This window comes from Hibiscus syriacus, unplaced genomic scaffold, assembly GCF_006381635.1.
Source record: "Hibiscus syriacus cultivar Baekdansim isolate YM2019G1 unplaced genomic scaffold, ASM638163v2 tig00008013_pilon, whole genome shotgun sequence".
Taxonomy (NCBI): Eukaryota; Viridiplantae; Streptophyta; class Magnoliopsida; order Malvales; family Malvaceae; genus Hibiscus; species Hibiscus syriacus.
The window spans coordinates 333378-350500 of NW_024062150.1; the positions used below are offsets into that span (position 1 = coordinate 333378).

A 17123-nucleotide genomic window follows, 5' to 3' on the forward strand; every position below is an offset into this window, starting at 1 on the left:
TATTGAGAGCTCTGAAGACCTCAACCAAGAGTGGGTTTCTCCTTTCCTCTACCTTAGGAGCTTTCTCCAACTTCTCTCACTATGCAAGAATCAAACACAAGGGTTGGTAGCTGAGTGTAGAGGTTTATAAGGGTTTAAAAACACTTCCTAAGACTAGAAATCTCTTAAAACGGATTAAATCCTTCAAGTTCCTTAAACCCCCACAAAACCAGTTTTTGAAAATCATAACCAAAGATTGTGTTTGAGGGCTTGAATAAAAGCTTTAGGAGTGAAGATTATGATTCTTACCTTAACCTAACCGGACTAGGATTAAATACCAACAAACCTTCCACCTTTGTTCAAGCTTCTAAGGGAAGAAGACGAAGTTTGAAGGTGAATAAGATGATAAAGGAGAGTTGAGAAAAGGAGGAAGAAGTCAAACGTTAAATCACCCAAATTAATGGGTTTTCATCCTTAGTTTTGAAAATTGGTATAAACACCTCCTTGGTTCTTCAAACTTTGGTCACAATTCAAAAATATCATTTTTAAGGCCAATCCGGCTCAATCCAATCCCAAACGGACCAAGCTCTCCTACAAGTCCAATAGGGTTTGTTTAAACACTTCCGGGTTAGCACAAAATACTAACCCGAGATTTAGAGCATTAAATTGATAAAGAATATGTCGAACACCTTTTTGCACTCGACGTTGTGGGGGCATGGAGGAGGAGTCTCGATTGTTATGGAATGTATCTTTTCGCTGCTCTCAAATGTAAAATAACAATGATACTCATGTTTTATTTGTTTGAGTATTCATCAGATTCGATACCACTCATTCAGTAAATTTGTACAATTCTTGAATTCAAAAGATTTCTTGTTTTGGCACCGTAGTTGATCGTGATAGTCAGATCATGCAATAGATTTTTCTGTCAAATTTGTCAGCTCAACAAGTGTGTTCCTCATAGTGTTATATTACCATTATGTTTTATTTATCTGAATTAGTCTAAACTTCTGAGCATATCATATGTTTTAATGGTATAGTTTCTGATTATCATTTTTCTCGTAATCTGTATACAATTTTTTGGATTATTGAAAATTTTTCATATTTTAATAAGTTAGATTATTGTTTATTTTAAGATGCGTGCATATTTATTATTTTCATGGGGTTGGTTGTTATAGGAGGAAATAATTCACGTTTAGTCTATAACTTGTAAGATTTCATCGTACGTTCCTCTATTTCGTGCACAATGTACATTTTTATCTTATGTCCTCATGCTATATGCAAAATGTCCTTACCAACCGCAATTATGAGGATCCTATATATTTTTAGAGATCAAACGAGGATAGTTATCATGTTTTCATATTTTTAAAATAAATTTTTACTTGTGCTTTTATATATAGGATGATTCTTCTAGCTCGACGATCGGCGATGAGTACCATTAACGATGAGTACCATTAATTTAATTTATAAAAGTTTAAAATTTCAAAGGACTCAACGTATAATTATAAATTAGTTGACAATTTAAAGGTAAATTATTTAAAATAAAGGGTAAACTATACAAGTGACTATCTAACTATTGTCCCTTTTCATTTTGACCATCATTTTTAAAATTTTGTCAATCAGGCCACTCAACTATTTAAATGCATTCAATTAAGCCACTTGCCGTTAATATTTAATGGAGAAGCTGATGTGTCAGTTAAAATATTTTGTATAATTCACATTGATCAATGTTACTTATATATTATATCAATTTGATTCTAATTTTAATAAATTAAAATAAATTTAACCCTCAAATCAAATGGTATCATATGTCACTGGTTTTAATTATTGGAAAATATTTTAATTAATTCTTAATTTACAATCATCGTTGTAAATATCTATTATAATTTAATGCATTCTTTAATAAAATTAATGACTTCTATAAAAATATATTAATTAAACAATTTTGATCCCAAAAATCAAACGATACCATATCCATGTCCCTAACTTTATTTCTTTTTACCCTATCATGCTAATAAAGTTAGATTTTTAGTCATATAACTGCCTTTGAAAGTTATATGTCCTCAATCATAAAATTTTGTTTTTAGTTCCCTCAAATCAATAATCATGTTATACTGTTAAATTGCACACATGGTGCTCATGAAAAGTACTTGATTACTAGTATGATATATATATAGGTCCAATTCTTGTTTTAGGTCCCTCTATTATGCCAAATTTTAAAATTTGATTCATATACTTTAATATGACATAATTTAGTCCCCTGTTACCATTATATTATTAATTAATCCAAATTCGCAATAGCATCAGCTATTCCAATTGAAATACCAACAAGAAAGTTTTCTAATATTTGTCATATAAAAAGAATGATTAATTTTTAATAAAAAACTCCAGTGAAACAACTAACTAATCCATTAAAACTTTTCATGTTGATCAAGTGTTTAAGGGCGTTATTTAAAAAAAATCTACTTCTTGAAAGTAATAGTCAGCAATATTAATAATTTGGCCTAACTTAAAAGTAAAAAGATTAAATTATGTGAAATTAGAGTAGAATAATCAAATTCTAAATTTTAGCACAGAAAAAGGACAAAACAAAACTTTAACTATATATATATATATATACATATAAAGGAGTTTGTGCAAGACACTTGAGTTTGTAAGATATCAACATTGAAAGTTGTAGTGGGGTACTATTAACTGTGCAGTGCAATTAATCTTTTATGATATGTTCTTCAACCCCATTAAAGGTGAAGGGAAAAAGGATACTTTACTGGTAATATCAAGCATTATGAAGAGATCTTTTAGATCTGTATGTGGGAAGGCTGAAAAAACCAGTAATTGGTGCTTTTGTTATGCTACAAAATTATTTTACGTCTTTCAGGAGAATAAGAAGGTAGTTGATAGATTTTCCACGAGCAAATTTTAAAATTTAAGTTTATTTTAATTTATTAAAATTAGGACTAAATTGATATAATATATAAGTAACAGTGACCAAATGTGTAATTATACCAAATATTTTAACTGTTACATCAGTTTCTCCGTTAAAAATTAACGACAAGTGGCTTAATTAAATGTATTTAAATAGTTGAGTGACTTGATTGACAAAATTTCAAAAATAGTGGTCAAAATGAAGATGTACATTAATTAGGTTGATCACTGTTATAATTTACCCTTTATTTAAAATAATTTACCTTTAATTTTTCAACTATTTTATAATTATACATTAAGTACTTTAGAATTTTAAATTTTATAAATTAACTTAATATTGATCATCAATGCTTGTTAAGCGTTATAGAATTTTTATTATATACATATATATACACTTTAAAGAGCATATATACTTTAAAAAGCATAATGTGCATTTTAGCTCATTCCCCTTTGTTTACTTTTTCAGATATTACTAAACAATAGACTTTGGATTTGGCATTTCCAGAATTGACTGCTTTCCGTTTTTATCTATACCTTAGTTATTTTTTATGATATGAAATTGTATTAATAAATACTATATATTTACGTTTTATTTCTGATATTTGACGTTATTGATATCTATACACATGATATTTACATGGTTATATATATATATATATATATATATATATATATATATATATATATATATATATATATATTTATTTATTTATTTATGAGGTTTACTCAATAAATTTTAAATATTATTTTATTAATAAATAAAGTTTTTATGAAAAAATTATGTATTCAAACGAGTATAAATTTATAAAAATTTCTAGGATACATTATGCGACTAACTAGATCTGGTCGTAATACTTAAGTCGGATCTAGTATGAACTTCTTCTAGGTCGGTTGCACCATGAAAGAAACCCAAAAACAATGGAGAGCTTGCTACCGTATCCTTCCAATGACCCCAAGATTTTTAACCCTTGAGTCATCCCTAAGTGCAATGCTTTGATTTTCTTTGTGCTTTTTTCTAAGTGATCTTCTTCTTCAATTGATCGGGGGACTTATCATCATCGCACGTTCTATCTTTACACGACGAGAGGAAAACCCTAGCATCAATGTTCGTTTGTAAATAGTTTTTTTTAAACAATGATACAAAATTTTATTAATAAGGTAATGGAATGAATCAAAATTGCAATGCACTCAAGTATAAAGAGTGAAATGAGGATAATAGTAGCAAAAAATTTATACAAAAACAAAAATATTAAAATCAAATATATAAAAAAATCTTTTATTGAGAATGATATCTAATATCAAAAGAACCTAGTTTTTACAGTGTCTCTGTCGAACGAGACACTTTACGAAGTGATAAAGAAAAATCAAGCAAACCAAATTATTTGACAAACTACTTCATTACACAATTCTGATTATATTGACAAATAACCTTTTATCAAATAGAAGATTTGACTATACATGATCAACAACAAACCAATCACAAAATAAATTTCATGAGGATCTTTGTGCGAGAAACAAAACGACTGTAAGGGTATGAAAAAAAACATATCAAAAGTCATAAAGATCGTGCCACAAGAGTATAGAAAAATTATATAAATTTTTATCCAAATTGAAAACAAAATTAAAAAAAATGATATAGTATGAAAAACAATAAAACTTATAACGTGATCAACAATCAATATTAAGATTGATGTCGCCGTCGACTAAGCAAGTATCAAAAGAAAAAAATATGACACAAAATTATTAAAAAAACCATCTCAAAAACCCTAGTCACCCCCTTTCCTTAGTCACTCTCCCCTTTGTCTTTTTTTCTTTGAGTTTGTATCTTTTTTTTATAGATCAGATCAATTTTTTTTTTATTTAAAGTGGTGACACTGGTTTTGATATTGGTTGCCGACCGTCGATTCTCTTTTCTTTTTATTTTTTGCTTTTGTCTTTTAGTAAGAATAATTTTTCCTGTGTTGCACGTTTATATATGCCTTTGTGACACATTTATCTCTACCTTCGTGGCACATTTTTCATTTTATTTCTTGGTCGTTTGCCTATTCTTTTATTTATATTTTCTCAGGGTTAGATTTGACGACACCACGACTAATCAAGATGACGCTTATTTGAAAACTTGTTGATCTTCCCTACTATAGACATTCAGATTGAATTTGGATGCGTGATTCTGCGTTTGTGGATAGTTTCTCACTGCGCTCAACTCTGATAAACAGTTTTCGATGGTCTTTCAATAACTTAATTCCCTTTTATGGTTCATTTGTTGATGCAATAAGATTTATTCGTATATATTTTTGTTTTAGTCTATTGGTTTGTTTTTAACATTTTCCATGTATGATCCTTATATGATCTAGAGTGGCTAGTTTCAATGTTATAGGAAAAGTCTAACTTATGTATTTAATTTACGATGATAATTATAAACTCTTATTGTAATTTTGAATAATTTCACTTTTTAATAATACTAGTGGCTTTTATTAAAAAAATAAATGTAATACTCATAGCACATATACATCTCGTATTACGAGTTAAAGATGTCACATCAATTTAACAGACACTTGTTGAACATAAATGCTTAAAATTTTGTTTTATTTAAAACAACATTTTTTTACAAATTTAAAAGTTGTTTCCTTTAACATGCTTAATCATAATATTATACTTCATCATTCCAAACAAAGTTGTTTTTTAGGCAACAATTGGGCAATTCCATGTTATTTCGTATTTATATTAAATGGACTAATATTTCTTGATTTAAAACCTCCATAATATTTATTCTTAAAAACAGTTATAACAAAAATTAATCAAAATTTAAAGCAGTCCTAAATTACTATTACAGACCCTTTTTAGAATAAATCTGATAAAACAACCTAACAGATATAATGTATATGCCATTAATAAGTCAAAGTTACGATGTCTTACTGATTCTATCGGTAGGTTTGATTTCCATAAGATGATGACAATCTCCTCACTTCACGTCCTCTACTTTATTCGACCCTACGCATGAAAATTTTCACGCGCTAAGAAAAACTTAGTAAGGCAAGTAAATAAATCAGAGTAAACTATATCAATATAATATCATAAATAATTCAAGACATAAAAATAAAATGTAAATAAAGTCTTTAAAACTCCAAACCGAACTTTCCAGGTCATATTTTTTTCCTCATCAGAAACCTGAAAATCATGGTCTCCTAATTTTATCAATATCACAATAATCAATACTAGCAATAGTATACTTTCCATATACTTTCCATTCATACACATTTTAGAACTTTCATATTTCGTATTCATATTCTTTTACCTTTCAGTCACTTTAAGAAATTTCCTTATTTTCATTTTTATAACTCAATATATATTTATGAGAATGCAAGGTATGTGAGTAGAGTGTGCACTGGACACTTTAGTGCCAATTCTAACTTAAATTGAAACATATGATGCATTATAACATGAGAATCAACCGTGTAAATAACTGAAAAATGATAAGTAATCAATTAATGGCACCTCAATTATAACTACAACTCTTAATGCAACATACAATGAGTTTTTAATTCCATATTATAATCATTTATTCATCAACGTCTGAAAATCATAAATATTTAGAATTCTTTCTCATAAAATTCGTACTTGGATAGTTCATACTCTATATCATCCATAAAAACATTTATGTAAACACTATGAAAACATTCCATAATTAAAATAGAAAATATACTTGAAAATAGTTACGAGGTTGACTTATCACTAATCGTCATCAATCAAATTAATTAAATTAAATAATAAATTACATTCACTTTGACACTTTGCTAGTAAATCAAAATATAAGTCTCTCTAAGGTCTAGAATTAATCATTTGTTCTCAAATGCTTCAACGATCCAATTTTATCAAAATTTCATGCTTTGATATTTTGCACTCCCTTCAAAGAAGTATTATTTTGTATTAATCTAAATACTTAAAAATTAATTCGTTAATACCACTGAAAACTATACTCAAATATGAATCTAACCACATAAGACACTTATTCTAGTTCAACTTGTACAATTTATAGCGAATTTTCAAAACTGACTCACCGAAACTGTTTTGAGTAGAATCTACAACCCTAATTTCTGACCTATCATCGATTAAAAATTCATATCCTTTCGTATACACCTCAAAATTAGCATCCGTTTGTTTTAGACAAAATTAAACTGATACACGATTTCAATGGTATAAAATTCATCTTTAATCATTTCTATATAATTTATTATGAATTCCTAAATTTACTATTTGATTCATAATTTCTAGAAAATTTTCCCTAATTTACATCCTTAATTCATTTCTCTAATTATATAAACTTAATAAATGAACATATAGGCTAAAATCACAATTCATATAACATTAGAAATCACATTTTATCGTAGTAATTTCGACACTGACTCATCTCAAGCCAATGTTTGTTTGATAACATAAACACAAATTAAATGCACTCACTTTTGTCTCACTATCGAACATTCTCTACGATAACCTTCTCGATCCCATACTTTTTCCTTTCCACTTGAGCTAGTTGGATCACTAGGTTTACTGGGTCTGACGACATCATATTTTAACATAGAATGTTCAAACTATATATTAATATCGAACTAACATAATATGAGCGTAAATATAAATTTGAAAATCGATAATTAATCGATTTAATTAAGTATACTCTCATCATAAACTCAAACTTCTCACGAATACTTATTAAATTCCATAAATATTTATTTCCTCATCAACCTTTCAACTTTTGCTAAATACACAATTTAACCACTAGTTTTAAATTCTTTCTAGAATTCACCTCAATTTTTTTTTTAAATTCGTAATAGTCCTTCACTATTATGATTATGTCACAATAATCACATAAAATTTCCAATACCTTAATAAAATATTCAATTCAACACTTAAACATTCAAAAGCTTGCAATTTCATCCTAAACTTTCATAGGCTTTTCGAATTCAACCACTGACCTTATAAACTTGTAATTAATCCCAACTTAAATAATTAAACTCAAAAATCAGCAAACTACTAAATTTTCCAGCAATATACTATTTTATCCAAATGATATTTTCACATTTAAAAATTTGAAATCAAGTCCCTATATTTACTTTTCGAATTCCACCCCTAAATTTTACCAAATTTGAAATTTGGTTTCAAACAACTTTAAGACCTAAATTTCCAGCATTCAAATATTAAAAAATTAAACCTCCAAATATCACATTCTTGCAATAATGTCCCAAAATTCTCAAAACTTGTACATTAGCCCTTTTACTACCTAAAGCTTTCAAATTGATTCAAATCAATCTCCAAATCACATAGAACACTTCTAATATCGATTATAGACCATAGGTAATTTTTCAATATTTCCCCCCTTAATTTTCCCTAGTTGCCGAATCTTGCTAAGAAAAAAAGGCAAGAATTTCATTCAATTTCAAACATGAATTCAACTTCCTTACTTCAAATTTACGCTATACAAATCAATACATCCTCAAATTGCATTAAAATCAATCAATTCTCCACAAACCGTAAAGTAACCAAACCTAATATAAGCATGTATAAATAATTTTAATCATCATACATGCTTTAAAATTAATCTCCGACGTCAAAAACATAAAAATTCTTCATCAATCTTTCAAAATCCCGAAACCCTACATAAACCCTAACTTTCAATCTCAACATATAAGCATCTTCACCATGAAATATTGGTATCAAATGATAGAGAATTTCATGTAGGTTAAGTCTCTATCTAATAGTTTAGTCCAAAAATCAAGTATATAGCTTTAAAATTCAAAACAAAAATCTTACCTTGGTAGCTAGGCATGTTTCGGCCTAAGGAAGAAAATTGGATGAAAATTATACTAAATTCTTATTTATTATAGTATTTCCACCTTTACACTTGTCTTAATAATATAATTGAATTTAAAATTCATTTAATGATAAATTCCAAAAATACAATTAATGAGACTTGATAATTACCCAATGCCATTACATTATCCTCCATTAAAATATTACTTAGTCAAAGATTAATCAACTTGTCTTTGACTTTCTATTTTAGCCATGTAATTTTCAAAAATTATATTTTATTCACTAAAATTCCACTGTTCGGTCCAAACAGGAAAACTTACACTGTTATGTGCTAAATTTCTTTGATATAAAATATGGAAATAATATTTCCAACCATTATCTAGCATTCTTAATTTTTTTTTAAATTCCAATTAGATCTGATTATCCGATTTATATCCCGAAGTTTATTGCTTTATAACTTTTTCTACTCATCCCAGATCAAAATATGAATTTCATAAAAACTTCATATTTAAAGATAAACTATTCATTTATGAAATAATATTTTGGGAAAAATTACCACTTTAGTCCCTAAACTTTTACAAATTTATACTTTAACCATTAAACTTTTAAAATTTACATTTTGGTCACTTATCAAAATTTGAGGTATTACAATTCTTCCCCTAAACATTATATTTTTATCACACAGAGATCTGCTATTTTGACATTGAGTGCATTTATAAGCATGTCAATATTTGCTGGTATGATTGAATTTGATTAAAATTATTACTTGATACAAGCCCCAGGTAACAATAGCCACATCAATTATCTTTTGTCATCGATTCCTAATTCGACAATCACATGCGAAGAATGATAGAAGAGTGAGTGATCGCGTGTATAAGTGTGTGTTGTGGCACGTAATTTTGTGCAAGTATACATAATCGAAGCAAGTAATATAATAGTAAGTGAGTTATCGTCTCCACAGAGATTGGTGGGAATTTTTGATGATTTCTATAGCTAGAACTATGTGTCACTAACTATTCCTAAGATTCTTGTCTAATGGTATTCATAAAGGAAAAATAAGTAGTAGCAAACAAATGGAAAAAGGTATGGCCAAGGCAAGAAAAATTGTAAAGTGAAGTCAGCAGAAAAGTTTTGTTGTGGAGAGAAAAATATGCGAAGGTAAACAGATAAAAGTTATCAAGGCAAAGGAAAATGTTTAGTTCAATATATTATGAAAAGCCTCACACAATCAAACCTCTAATGGAGCAGTTGTGTTAGATTCGCTACGTCAAGAAATTATTCTATGTCTAGAATGATTTAGTATGCTATGCCTATGATGCTTGACAGGATTTACTAGAGTGTTCGTAGAACTTTTGCTACGACAATACTACCCAGCGTGAACTGCAACCCTTGGTTTGTCAAATTATTGTTGCGACAATACCCTCAGCGTAAGTTGTAGCTCTATCCTATCTACTCAAGCATTTACCCTTCTTAGTCGAATGAAACCCTCCCCTTATCTCTAAGGCAGATTAGAACCTTACCATCCCAGATTAGTTCGCTTGTTCACGTAGATCTAACCTAACTCTTTCGAATATTAGGTATCAACTCCTAGAAAAATGGCAATCTTTCAAAGACTAGGAATGTTTTGTCGTGACACCAGGCAATCTTTCAAAAACTCTTATAGTGCCAAGATAAAATATTAAAACAGTGAACAAAACAACATTCAACAAAAACATACTTAATCATTCATTAACAATCGAATAAAGTATCATTCAAGCATTTCCAACACCAAATAAAATAATTTATGGTGTGACAAACATCATCTCAAAAATAATCTTTAAATATAAGCCCTTAAATGATATGGAAATGAAGAACAAGAGGAAGAAAAACTCCGAGAGCAGAGCTATGCCGTGACATCAGACTATCACCATGATTGTTCTAGTGGCCAGCCTCTCTCGAGGTTCTGACTGCTACTCCGACGAAGCCCGACTATAGAGGGCACCAAGGACGGTCGAGTGGGAGACGATGGAAAAGGATGTGCTTCAGCCGCCTTTCTCCAAGCCTCGCTTTTAGGGTATGTTCTCTCCTCTCTCCTTTAGGGTGGTATAATGAGATATTTATAGTGAGAATTTTTAGAGTTTAGTGCCCTTAAAAATTCCATAAATACCCTTGGTTTCATGCCCATCGTGTGAATAATATGGCAGCTGGTAGTGGTCCCAAATTCCTTAGCAGGGGTATGGTTTCACGTGAGGTGTATTGGACAGATGGCCAAGTGACGTCAGCAGTTTCGTCTTGTACTGTGTCAGACTTGTGAGATAAAAACTCGCCTTGGCAATAAAATTTGTTCCTCACTATCGTTGTCTTTTTTTCCACTGGCCCTAACAAATTAATTTGTCTCGGCAAATAAATTCTTTCTCAGTCATTTCATGCATCATCACAACCAACAAATAACCCTTTTCCTCAACAGCATCAGTTTAGTCAAATAAACTTTGCCTCGACAAAACTTATCCACCACATGCCAATATATCCTAAATGCAACTATATGCAGCTAAAATGCTATGTCAATGACTTTTAGACAATCAATAATTTAAGTAAAAAGACCTAAAATACAGTATTTTTACAGAGTTATCAGTGAGTTATTATTCTCAGTCTGATGAATCTTGTTAAAACTTCATATAAGCTAAATATCTTCCTACTGTAATCTAAGCAATCTTTGTATTTTGATCCCATTTCATTATGAAATTCAGTTAGCTTTTCTTTTGGATGAGATAATGTCAATCTGCATAATGGAATGGTTAAGGGTTGAAATGTTTTATAATAGAGGTTGTAAACATCATTGTTTCCGTTAGCTTTACCTATCATTTATTTCTGATGGAAATTTTGGGCAGCATTGCTTTGGAACATTCTTATGATCATTTTGTGCTCAACTTCATTTCCTTGCTTGACAGACTATTGCTACTGTGTGTATGTTCCTTGCTGGGAAGGTTGAAGAGACACCTCGTCCATTAAAGGATTTCATTGTTGTTTCCTATAAGATAATAAACAAAAAAGATCCCGCTGCAGCCCAGAAGATCAAACAGAAGGTATTCTTTGAGTTGTGCTTTCATTATTTTATTTGCTTTGCTTGTTTTTTATGCTTGAGTTCACACTTGTCCTCCCTGTCATGTTTCTTGCTCTGATTTGTATAATCTTTGTAATTTTCTTTGCTCTTGTGTTTGTTTAGTTATCATCTTCACTTGTTTTCTTATTCTTCTGGCATATAACTTGCCAGTATTGTGCCATGTTTCGCTTTCCTTCTGCCTGAATTTATTACTTGAATTTAAATTTCTTGCTTAGAATCCACTTTTATTCTCTAATAGCTGTGTCCTTAGTAACAGCAGATCTCGCTGCTTGCCTCACTTTTTCTTTAAATATTGTCAAAATACAACATTCTTATTACCCTAGCTATTTTGTTTTTATTTTTCCTTCTTTCCTTAATTTTTTTTGTTTGCACAGTAGTGGTTATTCGAGTTGCTCATAAACTTTGATATATCCTGCAGAAATTGTATGAGCAACAAAAGGAGCTAATTTTAACTGGAGAGAGGGTTGTACTTTCCACGTTGGCTTTTGACTTCAATGTTCATCACCAGTATAAACCTCTTGTGGAAGCTATAAAGAAATTCAAGGTTGCACAGAAAGCCCTTGCTCAAGTTGCGTGGAATTTTGTTAACGATGGGTATGTTTTGAGTGGTGTTCCTTCAAAGTTTTTAAAATTATATCTTCTTTGTGTTCTCTTTTGACACGCTGCAAAGCGGCTTGCAGGCTGAGGACGTCACTCTGCCTGCAATTTAAGCCCCATCATATTGCGGCGGGTGCCATTTTCCTTGCTGCCAAGATCCTCAAAGTGAAGCTTCCATCGAACGGTGAGAAGGTTTGGTGGCAAGAATTTGATGTCACCCCTCTTCAATTAGAGGGTTGGTGTCCTCTCCATAACTTTGTAAAAAAGATACGGTGAATACAATTGGAGATTTATTAGAGGGCCACAATGGAACTGGTGTTGCTTGAATATGACCCATGGCTATCTGTTTCATATAATTATTTTGGTTTCTGTAGTCGGTCTACTTATTGACGTGTGGAATGCAATCATGCTTGGCTAATCTCTGTCTTTCTTTCTTTTTTTTCTTTTTTTCTTTTTCCACTTACTGACTGGTTTATCTTGCAGAGGTTAGCAATCAAATGCTGGAACTTTACGAGCAAAATAGAGCACCCCCTTCTGAGGGTAGTGAAGTAGAAGGAAGTGCCGGTGGTGGTGGCGATTTGATCAAACTGACATCTTTTAATCGAATATCTCCTTTTTTAACATCGTTTGTTCTATATTTCTCGAAGTGACACATTTTCGGTTGAGGTGGCGAAAGGCGCATCCCCGGAGACGCGCTTTACCTGGTTTTACGTTGAGTTGTATGCCACGTGTGAAAGGGGCATCCCCGGGGACGCGCCTTTCATTAAATGTCTTAAATGCCCATCCGATTTTTCCCCAACTACCCCTCCTCCTCCCCTTTATAAACCCTCTCAACCCCCTCATTCTTCACACCAAAATCTTCTTCTCTATTGCTATTGAGGGACTCAGGTCGTCTAAAATCTACTAGAATACATTGTGATATAGATATTCGGGAGAAGTCAACAGAACAAAAACGATGTGGGCATTGTAGAAACATAAGACACAATAGAAAAAATGTCCAGCTCTATTATCATCACATAATCGTTAACCCTTATGTAACCTAATATTCTATTTAAATGAATGTTTTTGTTTCTAATATTTAAATGTAATTGTATTTTTTATAATTTCTCAATGTATAATAATAATAACAGATTAAATGTGTAATTATATTAATTTTATTAACTTATGCATCAATATTTTGGTTAAATAATAATAACAGATGACTATATTGATAATATTTAAATAATTAAGTGATAAAATTAATAGATCGATAATCAAAATAAAAAATAATAATATAACCATACGTGTAATATAATAATTTTATACATTTTTCATATAACTACAATAAAATAAAAATTAGTTTTCATCTGTTGTTCTATCCGATTAATGTGGATAATACACTCCACCTTTAACACACATTAAAAAAATACATTCGATAATTATTAAATTATAACTGAAATAATTTACATAATATATTACTAATTTATAATAACAATAAAAATAAAATTTTTATTATTAAAAAAATACTGTATGACAACTGAATAAGCAAAATAAAAATAAAGCGCGTCTCCGAAAATACGTCTTTCACCACCTCAATCGAAAGGGTGTTACTTCGAAAAATATAAAATAAACGATATTAAAAAAGGAGATATTCGATTAAAAGGTGTCAGTTTGATTAAATCATGTACGTCTATAGGGTTCCGGCAAAACATCCTTCTGAAAGTCAGGAAAAGCAATCACGATTGACAGCTGACAACTCGTCTACTGACAACCATGGAATGCAGTCAAGAACCGCTCAAAACCAGAGTAACGATAATGGGAGTGGGGAGATGGATAGTGTCATTAGGGATCACAAAATGGAGAACAAGGATGGCCAACATCATGAGCAGTTGCCCCACAAGGATAACACGGGGGAAGTTTCAAATAAATCAAGGTCTGGAAAGGAGCGAACTGGTAGGGAAGATCGGGAAAGAAGTGTTGGGAGAAATGAAATTGCAGAAGCAGGTGAGTGGGGGGATGATGGAGCATCACGTAAGGCTAGCAGTTTGGTCAGGCGAAACATGGATATTCGGGAAGGACCCGTTGGGCAGTCCCCCAAAGAAGCTATTAAAATCGACAAAGACATCCTCGATTTCCACTCCTAAATTTTACCAAATTTAATATTTGGTTCCAAACAACTCTACAACTTAAATTTTCAGCATTCAAATATTAAAATCCATCATTAAATCTCCAAATATCACATTCTTTCAATAATGTCTCAAAATTATCAAAACTCGTATATTAGCTCTTTTACTAACTAAAGCTTTCAAATTGATTCAAATCAATCTCCAAACCTAATATAAGCATGTATAAATAATTTTAACCATCATACATGCTTTAGAATTAATCTCAAACATCAAAAACATAAAAAAAAATTCATCAATCTTTCAAAATCCCAAAACCCTACATAAACTCTAACTTTCAATCTCAACATATAAGCATCTTCACCAATGAAATATTGGTACCAAATGATAGAGAATTTCATGTAGGTTAATTCTTTATCTAATAGCTTAGTCCAAAAATTAAGTATATAACTTCAAAATTCAAAACAAAAACTTATCTTGGTTATACTAAATTCTTGTTTATTCTACTATTTATCCACCTTTACACTTGTCTTAATAATAAATTGAATTTAAAATTAATTTAATGAGAAATTCAAAAAATACCATTAACTAAAAATGATAATTACCAAATGCCATTACATTATCTTCCATTAAAATATTCCTTAGTCAAAGATGAATCAACTTGGCTTTAACTTTCTAATTTGTCCATATAATTTTTAAAAATTACATTTTAATCATTAAAATTCCACAGTTCGGTCCAAACAGGATAAATTACAATGTTATGTGCTAAATTTCTCTAATATAAAATATAGAAATAATATTTCCAACCATTATATAGCATTCTTCGAATTTTTATAAAATTCTAATTCAATCCGATTATTCGATTTCTACATTGAACTTTATCATTTTATAACTTTTTCTACTATCAAAATGTGAATTTCATAAAAACTCCATCTTTAAATACAAACTATTCATTTATGAAATATTTTTTTTAGAAATTACAACTTTGGTCCCTGAACTCTTCTAAGTTCAAATTTTAGCTATCAAACTTTCAAATTTTACATTTTGGTCACTTATCAAATTTTGGGTATTAAAAAAATTGTTTTGATTTTTAAACGTTTAATAAAATATATTTTCAATTAAAACTTCACAAAATTGTGTTTCTCTTGAATAACTTATCCACGAAAGTAGTTTGTAGTGTGTGGGGGGGGGGGGTTCTGTGGTGAGAATAAAAGTCGTACAACAAAAAGAAAAAATGTTGGAAAATTGGGTAAACTACATATTTAGCATCTCAATTATTACTTTTGTTCTGTTTTAATTATTCAACTGTTTTTTATTTCAAAATCATATATAACGTTACATTTTGATTTCATTTTGGTCATTTACAATTAAAAAAACTAATGTTGTCAATATGTCATCATAAGGTAATACCATATCATTATTAAAAAATAAAAGAATATCATTTCAGCAGTTCTATTAATTTTTTAACAACGGGTTATCAAAATAAAACCAAAACATACCGTTATGTCTGATTTTGAAATAAAAAATAACTGAGTGATAAAGCATAACAAAAGTGGTAGTTAAAATACTAAATGTATAATTTACCTAGAATAATTGGGATTTTTCTCATCTTACATTATCAAGGCAATTAGCCAAGAAATCCTCCGCCCTTTCCTCCCACTTTCCACCCACTCCCAAGCCCCTCGAACACATCGAACTTTCTGGAATTTATGTAGATTCCTTTCCTTATCTCTTTCTTCGTTATTAATCAATCTTCCATTCATTATTTCCATTATATTTATATATATTAATATTATTTATAATTTTATATTATTTTAAAAATTTATTTATTTGAATAAAATTAAGTTATTATATACTTTTTTATTTTAAAAATAATTTTATTCTTAATTTTGTTTCACTTTATTATTGATTATTGTTATATAACTATATAAAGTAAAATATTTTTTAGTTATCTATATTTACGGTTTTTATATAACTATAGATAATTAATAAATTATATTATTTATTTAATTTAAAGATTCCGAATTAAATTAATAAAAATTATGAACATAAATAATTCAAATATTTTTTATTTTTCAATTGTCAAGTCAATTACTAATTCTATAATTAAAAGCAGAACTGATACTTTTAATAAAAATAATTAAAAGAATTAATTTCATAAAGATAAATTATTAAAAATTAAATTTAAAATAATAATGATAAAAATCTTGACATATCTGAACCCGTCTTAAAGACAACGCGTCTTTAACTTTAAGCTCCGAACTAATTTAGTGATAAATATAATGGTAAACTATATGTTTAGCAGCCCAACTATCATACTTGTTCTATTTGGGTTACTCAACTATTTATTGTTTTCAGCATTATACTTAATATTACATTTTAGTTATTTATCGTTAAAAATTGACAAAACTATTAACATGAAATGTATTATTTTTTTTAGTAATATCTTGAAATTATTTTATGGTGACACGTTAGTATTAACAGTAATATTTTAAATATGGTGATCAAAATAAAGTTAAAACGTAATGTTATGTATAATTTTGAAACAAAAAATAATGTCGTGACCAAAACGAGATAAAATTGATAGTTAGTATGCTAAATGTGTAGTTTACCAATAT

At 29.4% G+C, this 17123-nt stretch overlaps 1 protein-coding gene across 1 annotated transcript; it reads left to right on the top strand.

Annotated features, from left to right (window-relative positions):
• The first annotated feature begins 9507 nt into the window (after positions 1 to 9507).
• On the top strand, positions 9508 to 14526 carry LOC120201928 (cyclin-T1-5-like). The gene is made up of 6 exons (XM_039202444.1): positions 9508 to 9563; positions 11634 to 11768; positions 12225 to 12400; positions 12487 to 12638; positions 12887 to 12980; positions 14073 to 14526. Exons 2-6 carry the CDS (start codon positions 11652 to 11654, stop codon positions 14524 to 14526), a joined length of 993 nt encoding a protein of 330 aa, XP_039058375.1. The 5' UTR covers positions 9508 to 9563; positions 11634 to 11651.
• The last annotated feature ends 2597 nt before the right edge of the window (positions 14527 to 17123 follow it).